Source organism: Pteropus medius, unplaced genomic scaffold (assembly GCF_902729225.1).
Source record: "Pteropus medius unplaced genomic scaffold, Ma_sr-lr_union100, whole genome shotgun sequence".
In the NCBI taxonomy this organism is placed as follows: domain Eukaryota; kingdom Metazoa; phylum Chordata; class Mammalia; order Chiroptera; family Pteropodidae; genus Pteropus; species Pteropus medius.
In genome coordinates this window covers 858,178-870,529 of record NW_024347730.1, presented here as the reverse complement: position 1 = coordinate 870,529, position 12,352 = coordinate 858,178, and the positions used below count along the sequence as shown (strand labels likewise).

Genomic DNA, 12,352 nt, shown 5'->3' with positions numbered 1-12,352 from the left:
TGCGAAGGGCGGCAAGTGCCCAGGGCAGGACACAGACCCACAGGCCCCTGGGGGGCCCAACTGTGCCGTCCTCAGGGGCAGTATCCCCCTCGCCGAACCTTGGTTTCACTGCGCTGCCCAAGGTCACATTCCATACGCCAACTGCATAAACCAACCTTTGGGCAACGAGATCGGAAGGTTTACGCCAGTGCTCGCTATGTCTGGTGACACTGGTTCTACAAGGGTCCGGCAAAGGCTCCGTGACGTCGGCAGCGGCAGACCAGGGTTTCTGCGCCCGTGTTATTGTCTCGAAGTGGGTTAGTCAGTTCTTTCAGATCAGCAAGGAAGCACTCGGTGCACGAAAATGCTAACGCTGCTGTGTGGGGGTGAATCAGAACGCCACATTCAAGGTCTTCACAGAGTCGGGCTATGGCTGTGAGCATATGGTGTGCGCAGACTCGAGCTCATACACATGTGCACACATGATAATGTGAACGAGCTCCAAATTTGGAGTCAGACAGACCTGGGTCCAAGAACCCTGGTTCTGCTAACACGATGCAGCCTGAGAGAACTTTTACCTCTCTGACCTTCATTTGCTCCATTTGAAAAACAGGGAGATAATAAAAATAGATAAAAATGTTGAGTGATTATTACTATGTGAGGGATCACAACTGTCTTAGAGGCACATTAATTCTCGAGACGACTTTGAGAAGCAACGGCTTCTTTCACAGAGGAGGGAACTGAGACAGGGGCATGTGTGTCACTTGGTCAAGGTCACAGAACTAAAGCCATCTCGACTGCGCGCGTCTTCCTCACGCTTTCCGACTGAAGACAGCGGATAAAGCTCGGTGAGTGGGGCCCGACCCTTGCGTCCCCCAGCAGCTTTGTGCAGCGCTATCACTAATAAACAGCTGGTAAACAACAATGCTCAGCTTGATTAACTGACGCATATGACTGTGTTCCTTCCGCTTTCAAGGTCAAGTTGTTGGTCGCGCACTTCTTACACACGGGTGCGCGGATGCGCAGTGAGCGCCCTGCTGTGGCAGGCGCTGGGCTCCCCACCGCGGGCCCGCTGGGCCATGAGGCAGGCGCAGTCTGCGCCCTCGCGCACGCGCATGGGCTGCTCTGAGGATCCCCCAAAGACACCTGCCTTACGCCGGGGCCGAAGCGCCGCGCCCTGGGAGCGGTGTTGGCACCCGCGCACCAACTCCAGGAGTCCGGTGGTGGCACTCACTGCCGGGAGCCTTGTCGCTGCCTTTTTCTAAGGTTAAAACAAGCTTTCTGCAAGTTTTACAAACACCTATGTATCGTTTCCGTTTTCATCCAACCTGCGCATGAGCAAGCTTCTCAGGAGCTGTGCATTTCTGGGTTTACCTGCGTTCGGAGGACCCCTGTCTCCCCCAAGCAATCCCATTGAAGTCCATCTCTACGGCTAGGATCCTCGCCTATGCTTTAAAAACCACCACCAAAACCAAACATCTCGCCAAGATGCCGTTATTAGAGCTAATCACTAATCACGTATTTCCTCCCATTTTTCCAGCAGCTTCTCTTCCATGTCAAAGAGATCCCTAAAGCGTGATCTCCTCTGGCAGGCTGTCACCCTGTCACCGCCTCTTACTCCCTTCGTCATCCTGTCACCAACTGTGCAGTCCGCAGGGGGTTCTAGCACATGAGGGTCTGCTACCCAGGCCACAAGTCCACGCGGCAGCTGTTTATTTGCAAATCCAGGACGTGATGGACACGGGGTATGGCAGGAGGCTTTGGATGCTGGCACCCTCTCATTTACCTGAGACTGCCCGCTGCCTTCTTCGCCTGTGCCCAGACGGTAAAGAGACTCCCCCTCCAAACCCACTGCCACGGAACCGACTGGGACGTCGTCAGCCATCTGGCGGCCAAGGTGCCGCAACGCGAAGAGCTCAGGCTTTCAGCAGCAAGAGTTACAGTGCTAATCGTCACAGCGGCGGCAAGGTGAGCAGGCGTCAGTTCTCACTGCGTGCCGGGCACTGTGCTGGGGACTTGACACACTGACCTCGGACACCGGTGGACATCCTTATGTCCATTTCATAGATGAGGGGGCTGCGGGTTCCGAGTGTGCTACTTGCCCAATGCCACAGAGCTACAAGGCAGCACACGCAGCTGTGATCGAAAACCAACCGGCCTGGCTCTGCCCCCCTTCCCTTCACACCCGGAATGAGGGAGGAGAGAAGCAGGTGACCAGTGAGGGGGGGGAGAGCGGACAGACAGAGGGGCTGGACAGCGGAGCGAACGCCCTTACACACGATGAGTTCTCTAGACAGATGTCCACTGAGCACCGAGCGCCTCTCCTGGCTAGGCAGTGTCCGTCCAGGATACACGCCACGTCCTAGGGAGGTGCCTGGCCTGGAGGCAGGCTCTCCGGCCCTCACAGAGGCCATGCTCAACGCGGCCCAGGGGGTGGGGGCGGAGGGAGGGTGTGAAAGATGTGTGTGTGCAAGCCCAGTGTGAAGGTGTGTGTCTGTGAGAGTGTGAGTGTGTGTCTCCAAAGGAGCCGCGCGTGACAAAAAAGATGCGATGCGCGCATGCAGAGCGCGTGATGCGCGATGCGCGGAGCGCGGGCGGCATGCGTCCCAGGTGATGATGGTCCGTGCGCGTGATATGCGAGCAACCAGTGCGATGAGGTCCAAAAGTGCGATGCGAGGATCCCAGCGTACGATAAAAGCAACCAGTAAAGATGCGTGGCGCTGCGTCCCGTGCGATATGCGCAACCAGTGCGCAAAGATGCGCGTGAGCGCGTCCGCGCGGCGCGATGCGGCATGCGCCGAGCGTGATGCGCGTGATGCGATGCGCGATGCGATAAACCGTGCGCGATGAGCCGCGCATGTGCGGATGTGAGCGTAAAAGTGATGCGGAGCAGGTCCAGTGATAGGCAAGGTCCCGAAAACCAGGCGGTCCAGAGCGTGCGTGCGCGAGGGTGGTCCAGGCGTGCGGATAAGAGTTGCGGCGGTCCCGTGCGTATGTGATGCGCGGTGATATGGTCCAGCGTAAACCCCAGGTGCGATGGAGGTACGGTGGTGCGTCCCTGCTCCAGTGTGAGTGCGGAGTGCTCTGTGTGCGGAAAGGTGTCTGTGTGTGCAGGTGTGAAAGTGTGTGTGAGTGTGAGGTGTGACCGGTAGTGAGTGTGCGTGTGTCTGTGTGTGAGTGTGGTGTGAGTGCATCGGGGTGAAGTGGGCGAGCCACCAGACCCGGGTCTGGGCGGGAGGCGGTTCACAGCCACTGGAAAATTCACTGAAGGCACTGGATGTCTGGAAGACAGAAGCTGATATGACTGAAACACTGACCACTGCTGCCAGAGAAAGCCTCCGCTGGCTTGGTGGACTGCTGCTGGGAAGGTACGTGACAGCACCCGGGCGTCAGGCATGAGGACGGGGCGAGGGGACAGCGCTCGTGAGGAGACGTGAGACCGAGTGGGCCGCACTGGGGTCCCGTGAAACTGCCCGCTCGCCAGTGCGTGACCCGCGAGGCTGCGTAAAACCACTGAGGCGCGGGACCCAGGCTTTGCGAGGACTCGGACGGGACCCAGGCTGCCCACGAGCCGAGCCCGATGGGAAGAGTGACGGGTACGGAGGCAACGCGGACCCCTCCGCCGGAGCCTTGGGGTCCCAGGGAAGGGGCAGGGCTGGGGGAACCGGGACGCGCAGCCAGGAGAAGCTGTTGTTCTTTTACGGTGAATCTGAACCAGAAAGAGAAAAGCCAGAGCTGCACCCTCCCCACTTCGAGGCGCCGCCCCTGTCGGGCGCGGAGGCCCCGTGGGCTGCTCGGGTACCTGGACCCCGGCGTCTGGGACTCTTACTGGGACAGGAAGCCGACGTTTCGTGTCAACTCCACATCACTCTTTAGAAGGGGACCCAAACGGTAAGAGATTAAAACACAGGAACTGTGGGTTTTTGATCTTACCGTTTTTGTCTGCTCTCCTCAGTATCTGGAAAAGAAAAAGAAAACATTGTGTCGCCATTTTTTGTTACGTATTGTGGTAAACATTATACTCAAACATAATTCACCCGTTGTTAAATGAAAGAAATTCCGATTTTCCATAAAGGCTTGCGCATTGAGATCTGTCTTTATGATAGTCAAAACCCCTCAAACGCCCACAAACCCGGGAAGGGACACGGCACTGCTGACAGGGCTGAGTGACGCATGGGGAGAAACGTGCTCCTGGCACACAGCCACGGGGCGGACGGCAAAGTAACAATCCCGAGGAAGAAATCAGACACGGAAGAATAGCGTTCCTACAAAAACTCTAGAAAAGGCAAACCGGTCTATAGAGACAGAGGCAGCCCAGGGTTGTGTAGGGCTCGGGGAAGCTTCGGGGCTGGGTAGGCAAACTTACTATCGCATTGTGCTCATGGTTTCTTGTGCGTATACATATGTAAACTCTCGTTAACATTCACTCAAAATATGTGCGATTTAATGTAAGTCAGTCATATCTCAACAGGGCTGGCAATAAACAGAAACAAAAACGGGCAAAATAAATGGTGGGCAGCGGGAGTCAGGTGTCCACACCGCAGCTTGCTCTCTCCTGAGCGTTAATCCCCTTGAATCTATTTTGAATCATCTTTGATGGATAGAAACCGCTTGGTTATGCAGCATCTTCGGTAATGATTTCTAAGTTTCTCCTGAGAAACCGGTCTCTCCTCTAGTCTTGGCCAGAGTTGTCCTGCCTGGCAAAGAGGGGTCACGTCTCCTGGCCACAGTGACCACCCAGGCACGAGCGTAGTAGGAGCAGAGAGCGACAGGCCTCGTTCTGCCTGGGTTGTCAAGAGAGACACTCTTTCTCTTCTGCCGACTTCGAACGTGGGAGGATGTAGGTGAGGAGATGCTGCCAGCCTTTTGGTCACTGCACATGCTATGGTGTGGGTTGAACTGCGTTGCCCAAAAACAGAAGTTGGAGTCCTAGCGCCCAGTAACCAGGAAGGTGACCTCGTGTGGAAATCCTCTTTCCTGACATAATCAAACTAAAGTAAGGCTGTACTGAGTTGGGCTGGGCCCTAAATCCCGTGACCGGTGGCATTTAAGGAGGGAGACACTCAGAGGCCACGTGACGACGTGGAGTGATGCGGCTGAGCCCCCAGCAGCAGGCGGGGCACGGACTCCACCCCGGAGCGTCCAGCGGTCGCTCCCCACTCCTTCCTCTCACTGCCCCGGCCCGCAGGACTGAGAGGATGCATTCTGCTGAAGCCACCCCGTGTGCCGCTCATGACCACCGCAGACCGCGGAAATTAATCCGAATCTAACCTGGAAAGAAGCAGCATTCGAGAGCGCGGTGTCCAGAGCTGAGGGAACCTGGACCCTGGTGGCCCCTCTCCAGGCTCCGATCAAGCCATTCTTACGTGACCCTGACTTTCTTTACAGGAGCCCATAAATTATTATTTTTTAAACGTTAAGATAGTTTGGATTATTTTTCTATTGGAAACAAATTAGCCCAACTGATACTGCCTACTGATAAAAAGTCTGGATATCATAGCTATGTGACACACAGTCCCAAAGGCAATGTCCCTCCACCCTACTGCAAAGACAAGCTATGCCATCTGAGAGGGCTCTGGGGACCGCTTTTCCTGAGCAACACGCAGTTTGGGTTAAATAACCAGAACTGCTCTCATATTTAGGTCATCGCTTCTAGTGGCCAGCTCGAAACGTAACAGTCGTCACCGAGCTTTTCTGCTTCGCTGCTTTCTAGTATCAAAACATTCTGCTCCTTTCCTCCTGTCGGCTTCGTAAAGTATGAATAAATCTAACCATTATCACAATGTATTTATGATAAAATGTTGATATTATTACTAAAAATCTTGCCTATGAAAAATTTCCAACAACATATATCTCTCGTGCGCCTAAGTTGGTCCCCCTTTTTATACCAAATTTATTTAATTACTGCAAAAGGGCTGCTTTCAATACTGGAGCTTCTGCCTTAGAGCAGGATGAGACACAGATTCTTTCTATTCCATGGAGGTAATTTCTAAAGACTCGGAGATCCGTCTCTCCGTTTATGACCTGGAAGCCTCAGCGGCAAGTCAGGGAGACACGAAACGCAGCGCCTTCCTCAACTCTGAGAGACTTTACAATTCTATTTCAAGCTCTATTGTGCCCCTATGAGTTCGAAGTGACCAGAATAGAAATAACCACACACCAGAGACTTGGATCCACGACCTCTGTCATTTCATCTCATAAAGAGCTATCTTAAATAGCATTCTGTCTCTTAGAGATGAAAGACAGCAGCTGTTGTTATTAAGATAATTCTTTGTAATTAAATAGGAACAGAACTATCTCTGCTGCAAATTTTGCCTCTGAGCCCACACATAGAAAACTGCAAACGTATTGCAAATGAGAACTGCATTCATTATGTCATGCTGCCATAGTGATCTGGATCCGCTCTGATTACTGGTTACTATCACAAAATAAGTAGTAAATAGATGAAATTACTATGGTCAGAATAAAAACTTAAAGGCAGGTGATGCTGTGTCTTTGCAATAATTTAAAGATGATCAAATGGCATCCTTTATCCAAAATGATTAGAATTCCTCATTTCACACTTGAAATTATTGAAAGCAGGTGTTAAGATGCAAGTGTTATCTCGGCGGCCTAAAAAAACTGATACGATCACCATTTATGGAACTCGTATCTGCTCAGAGCCTCCGACCAGGTCCCCAGGTGGCATGGGGCAGCGAGACGAACCAGTCTCTCGGTGGACCTCTGAGCTGCTGGGACGGAGGACAGGGCGCATGGAGCTCACCCAGAACACGGGGTTCCATCCCAGAGGGGACCTCTGAGCTCCTGGGACGGAGGACAGGGCGGGTGGAGCTCACCCAGAACACGGGGAACCATCCCATTGGGAAGGCCTGGGAGGTGAGTCACAGTGTGTGAGCCGACCCCCCTGACAGACAGCCACCCAGCAGGGAGTAGTCCGTGAGACGGGGAAGCAGGCCCTGGAGGGTAGATGGCCGAGGCACACGCATCTTCCTCTTCCCAGTTTGCCCAGGGTGAGCCTTGTGTGGGAAAACAATTTTCAATGCATAAGAGTAAAAGGAAGTCTTCCTTATTTCTGCTGGTCCCTGAAACGAGTAGAATGACCTCTGCCATGCCCGTTCGGGTGGACGATGGCGGGGTTAACAGCCGTTCTCTCCCAGCTGGACAATGTCACTCACATTCTCAACCACGCACAGCGATTCTGCTCGCTCGAGCAGTCAGCTGTGGACCAGGTGAGACGGGGGTTGCGGCCGCATCTGAGGAACTGTCTCTGCCCCGGCAGCGCCCCGGCCGCGTCTCCCACACGGTCAGTATGGCAGACAGAGCTGCGGAGGTAAGGGCCCTCGAGCAGAAGCTCCTGCTCATTTCCACCGAGTCCCGGGCCGTCGGGCCCTGCGCCCTTCGTTCGGCGTGTGCACGGCGTGCACGCTTCTTCGTGGGAAGGAAGGGAAGGCAAACTATAAAGTCGTCTCTCTCCTTCATGACTTCTGGGGCCACTTCGGCCTCACCATTTCCCTTCCAATTGAAAACCAAAGGAAAACGGAGCAGACAGTGGCAGCTAAGTTCGTTTGGGGCTTAGCTCGCTTTCAAGGACGAGTCGAAGGTTCTCCTCCTTTGCATGGCAGCAGAGCTGATGAGTGGAACAAAGGAGGACTTGCCACACGCACCGGTAGTGTAGAGTTTATTCTGTCACCTGAAATGCAGCGGCTGGGAGAAGACCGTGCACGGGTGCAACACGCAAGCCACCCTCACCTCCCGGCCCCCCACGCCGCTGTGCGCGGGGCTGGCTCGGCCCCTCCTGCGGCACACACAGCGCCAGGCTCAGCACCGCACGTGCGCTGAGCCCAGCACTGGGTTCCCAAACCCCCAGCAGGTCATCGAGAGGACGAACTGATGCTTAATTCTGTCAGCTTTTAGAAAGACAATCACATAAAACAGATTTACAAAGAAAAAGTCCCAGTATTAGTTTGTGGACTTGGCTACTGTTACTTATACGTTTGACGTAGAACACTGATGTAGCAATGATAGCTCATATTTATATAATACATTTCCTTTGTGTCTCGGTTTTCTGTCCCATGAACTCCAATCTCATACAGTGACTTTCAGAATTAAGTATCATACTCATTCTTACTGCCGATTTGGAGGTAGGGAAAATGACGGAAAAGCCAACATTTGTGGTAAATCTCTGGTTTTCTGATCTACGGCTAGTCTCTAACCAGGTGGACACATCTGGTCACGTCATTAACAGTAGCCTCAAAAGCAGTTTAAATCATTTCTTAGAGGATTCATTATTCTAGTGGCATTGGAAGATAAATGCTAAGAATCACAGTTTTCCTCAATTTTGGAAATTAGTCTCTGTGACGCAGAAGGCTCTAACTGGTTCCATTTCTGTTCATCTTCGAATAGGGAATTTCTATCATCTACTAATTATAATCTGAATAAAGTTCAAAAGCAATCTTTTTTAGCAATGCTACTAGAATACATTAAAACTAATGAAATTATTTATATTTCACATGTTATTTTTTGCTAAAAGCAAGATGATCCTAAATGAATAATTCAACAATCCCTGAGTAACAAATTATTTTTTATGTCACCTATTTCCCCAGAGCGATGGATTTTTCACAAAATAACTCAAAGAAAAGTATAAACAAATCTTTTCCACTTGAGATAAAATCCAGTGGCGGTTTTTTTGCAGACTCTTACATTTTACTGGCAAACAGCATGTCAACACCTTTCGTGTAAAATCGGGTTTACATTCTCATCGTTAAAGTCTAGAACCAGTAAATAAGAGCAGGCTGCCTTGTTCACAGACCGCAAGTCCCTTCAGGACAGGGGTCTGGTGCTGTTTGTTTACAGAACCTGGGAATAATCGTGCGCATTTAATGAATGGGATTTTAATTTCCTCCTCTTTTTTTTAAATCGCAGTTTGAACACTCGGGCAGAGTTGGGGCGTGTGTCGGGGGGATGACTTTCCGCTGTCTGCACAGTGGCCCCAGGCTCTGTTAGCTGCTTCAGGCGGCCACAGGGAAGTACCTGCTGCCCCGGGGATGCAGGAGACTAGGTCGGAAGGAACGGGGCGGGAGCTCTACACTGCTGAGCCCGCTTGGCAGCGTGGCCATTGCCCTCACGTCTGACATGCTTTCCACACCCTCTAGGGCCTCCTCAGACGTGCTGGGTGCCTTCTCCCCGCAGCCGCCTCAGTTCCTGAAGGCCTTTCTGGTCTTGAACAGCAGGACTTAAAAGGAGTGACACAGGCCAGGTGAACCGACGACACCAAGAACAGCACCCGACCGCCCCAAGTCGCGCAGGTGCGCGCTCACGATGAGTCGGGTCCAGAGTCCCACCCGGAGAAGGTGGGAACCAGACGGCGCTTGGGTGGGAAGAAGCTGGAGGGCCCAGGGTGCCGGCATCCCCAGTTGGAACTGCAGTGACGAGGGCAGGGGGCTGCCAGCAGGCACGGTGGAGCCTTGTCTATATTATCTGCCTTAGGCCAGGAGTAATTGTACACAGGGCGCAATGACAAAAACCCAGCTGCTCCTCTCAAAAGAAACTTGGAGGGCACCTCTCCCTCTCTTCACACTTCTGCCTCCCTCCAATCTTCAGCTCTCCACAAACAGCACGTCCGTGGCCTCCGCCCCCAGACCTCCGCTCGGCTGAGAAACGGTCACTCAGAGGAGGGCAGAGGACGAAGTTCGCAACACTCGATGCTCTTGGCCCATTTTCCATGCGCCTAAAAATGAAGCAGCCGGGATTGTCCTCACTGAGCCAAACGCTACCCGGGGGAGCCGCGTGAATGTGACAGCTGAGGGCCAGAGCCTGCAGGGATCAAGGCTGGGGCTGAACCCTCCAGGCAAGGGGTGGGGAATGGGGGGTAATGGGGAAGTTGAAAAAGAAATTGCGAAACATGTGGGCAGGAGGAGAGGTATGAGGAAATAAAGAAGAAAAAAGTGTAGAAACTACGAATGAGGACAGAAAAATAGCAGAGAAAGGAAAAGAAAGCTCATCATGTCAGAAATGGAGAAAGCCAGCGACAGGGCCCAGCGGACGGACGCGGAGCAGACGAAGGGGTCACGGGGAGTGCGCCCGGGAGTACGGCGCGGAGAGGTGGAAAGGCAGCAGGTGGCAGCGAAGGAAGTCACCAAGAACAAGAGACTGGCCACCGCGGAAGGAACGACGAACGTTTCCCGCGGAGACGAGGGGCGGGGGGCGCGGCCATCGGGGCCTCATCCCGGGCAGCCTCGGGCAGCGTCTGGGGGCTGAGCATCCCGCGCCTGAGAGGCGAGAGGGTCAACGCCCCCCAAACACCCCGTTCACCCGAAAGGAGACGTGTTTACGACTCCAGTCCCGCCGCCAGCCAGGCTGCTGGGACATCTCACTTCGTCACCGGGCTGGCCGCAGCCCCCGCTCCGGGTCTGGGACGCCGCTCCGGAGCTGGGGGCGGGCACTGCGCGGCGCTGGCCTCGGGGCCCCGGGCGAGGGGAGCGAGGCAGGAGGGGGCCTCGCCCAGGTCTGGGGGCCCCGACCCCCGACCCCCTGCACTTACATCCAGGAAGATCGACATGCCCTTGGTCAGCGGCGGGGCGGAGCTGAGCTCCTCGGACGAGCTGGAAGACGGCGTTGTGCCCCGGGCATCCTCCGTGCTCCCGCGGGCACCCTCCATCCTGCCCTGACGCCGGCGGCTGCTGCTGCGCCCGCTGCGCCCGCCCGCGCCTGGCTCCCGCCTCCCGCCCCGCGCCCCGCCCCGCGCCCCGCCCCGCGCCGCGTCCTCCCCGCTCCCCAGCTCCCCGCGCCGCCCCCACCGCGCCCCCTCGCTCGCCCACACGCCAGGCTGTCACACGGCGGCGCGTCCCCGTGGGGAGCACACGGGACCCCGGCTTCGCCCACCCACGCCCAGACGGAGGGGGATGGATGGAAGGGTTTCTCCCGAGCGGCCCCCACGCCCAGCAGGGACGCCCCAGCTCACCCCGCGAGGGAACCAGAGTCCCAGGGGTTCCGCCGACCTGACTGCTGCGCCCTCCCTGAAGGTGGACACTCAGTCGATGAGGGTCTGGGTAAGCCTAGGGGATTAGGCCATTTGGTTTTGGAGTCCTGGGGACCTGGGTTCGAAACCTGCCGAGGTTTGTGATCTAGCAAGTTACTAAAACGTTAAGCCTCCGTTTTCCTCATCAGTAAAACGGTCGCAACGCCAGTGCTTACCTCAAAGGGTTCCATGGACAGAGGCTGTGCTGCGGCTTCTGCAGAGTAAGCGTCTGGGTCGCTAGGGGGAAAGACTGTCAGGCGACGTCCCAGCGAGAAGGTCTGCAAACTTGAAGGCACAAGGGAAGATGCAGTCCCTATCTACGCTTGAGAATTTACCTAGAGTAATTACTCAATATTTGAGGGCTTCTGTGGGGCTGTACAAACGAGAATCCCCCCTTTTGTCGGGAGAAATAGCCACTGTTTATTGAGCATCTAAACTGTGCAGGAGGCATGAAGCAGCTGTGTGGGTGACACATGAGTCACAGAGAACAGTGCCTGTGAGAGCTGATGGCCTCGGTCCAGACCTGCATTCTGTGGCCTCCCAAGAAAAGAGAACACGTCCTTTTTATAGCACAAGTCCGCAAATAACCACAGTACAGGACACAATGAAAGTGCCTTAAGGCATACGGAAAGCCCTGGGGGTTTCTTAGGGGGGAACATTCGCAATCTGACTGGCCCAGGAGGTGCAGGGAGTGAGAGCTGGAGCGAGACCGAAAAGTCTTGGTACAAGAAGTGACATTTGAAATGTATCCTAAAAATTGGTAGATATTCCACAGTTGATACAAACAGAAGGAAAAGACATTCCAGGCAAAGGGAACGGCATGAGCAAAGGTGCCAAGAAAGCACATGAAATCTGTAGTTAGTGCCCTGGGCATCTTCGTAATACTCCAGAATGCCTATCTCTGCCCCAGGTTTACTGAGTCGGTAGCAGAGTGTGGCCCAGGAGCCTGAGGCCCCTCCCACTGTGACTGAGGCAAGATGTCCAGGGCTCTGGGGCAGGCCAGGACGAGGGCGAGGCCGGAAGTGGAAGGAGGTGCTCCCATGCACCTGCGCAGTCCCGAGCGTGACCGCCTTCTTAAAGTTTGCACCCTAGGTGTCTCATTGTCTCACCCAAGGCACAGCCCTGCCCCGGAGATGAATGTTTGCAAGCAACGGACCCAGCGGTTCTCAGCTCTGTGTACGTCGAAATTGCCAGAGCCGTGTGGCAACGCTACGTGCCTGCTGAGGCCGGCTGTGCAAAAGGCCTCACGATCCCACCTTTTCAGGAGTATTTGCTCCTGGAGCCCTGGGCTCCTTGAGGGAATCCTGACTACCTTGAGCCAGCATGCTTCGAGGAAGCCCAAGCTACACAGAGAAG

The 12,352-nt window shown here is 54.7% G+C and overlaps 1 protein-coding gene across 1 annotated transcript in view; it reads right to left on the bottom strand.

Moving 5' to 3' along the window:
- Window positions 1–10,674, bottom strand: part of NECAB1 (N-terminal EF-hand calcium binding protein 1) — a 68,084-nt gene extending 57,410 nt beyond the window's left edge. The window contains exons 1-2 of the mRNA XM_039877054.1: window positions 10,520–10,674; window positions 3,913–3,937 (exon numbers count right to left, since the gene is read on the bottom strand). Coding sequence (XP_039732988.1) covers window positions 3,913–3,937; window positions 10,520–10,636 — 142 coding nt within the window. The 5' untranslated portion in view covers window positions 10,637–10,674. The remainder of the gene's footprint in view (window positions 1–3,912; window positions 3,938–10,519) is intronic.
- Between the last annotated feature and the right edge of the window lie 1,678 nt (window positions 10,675–12,352).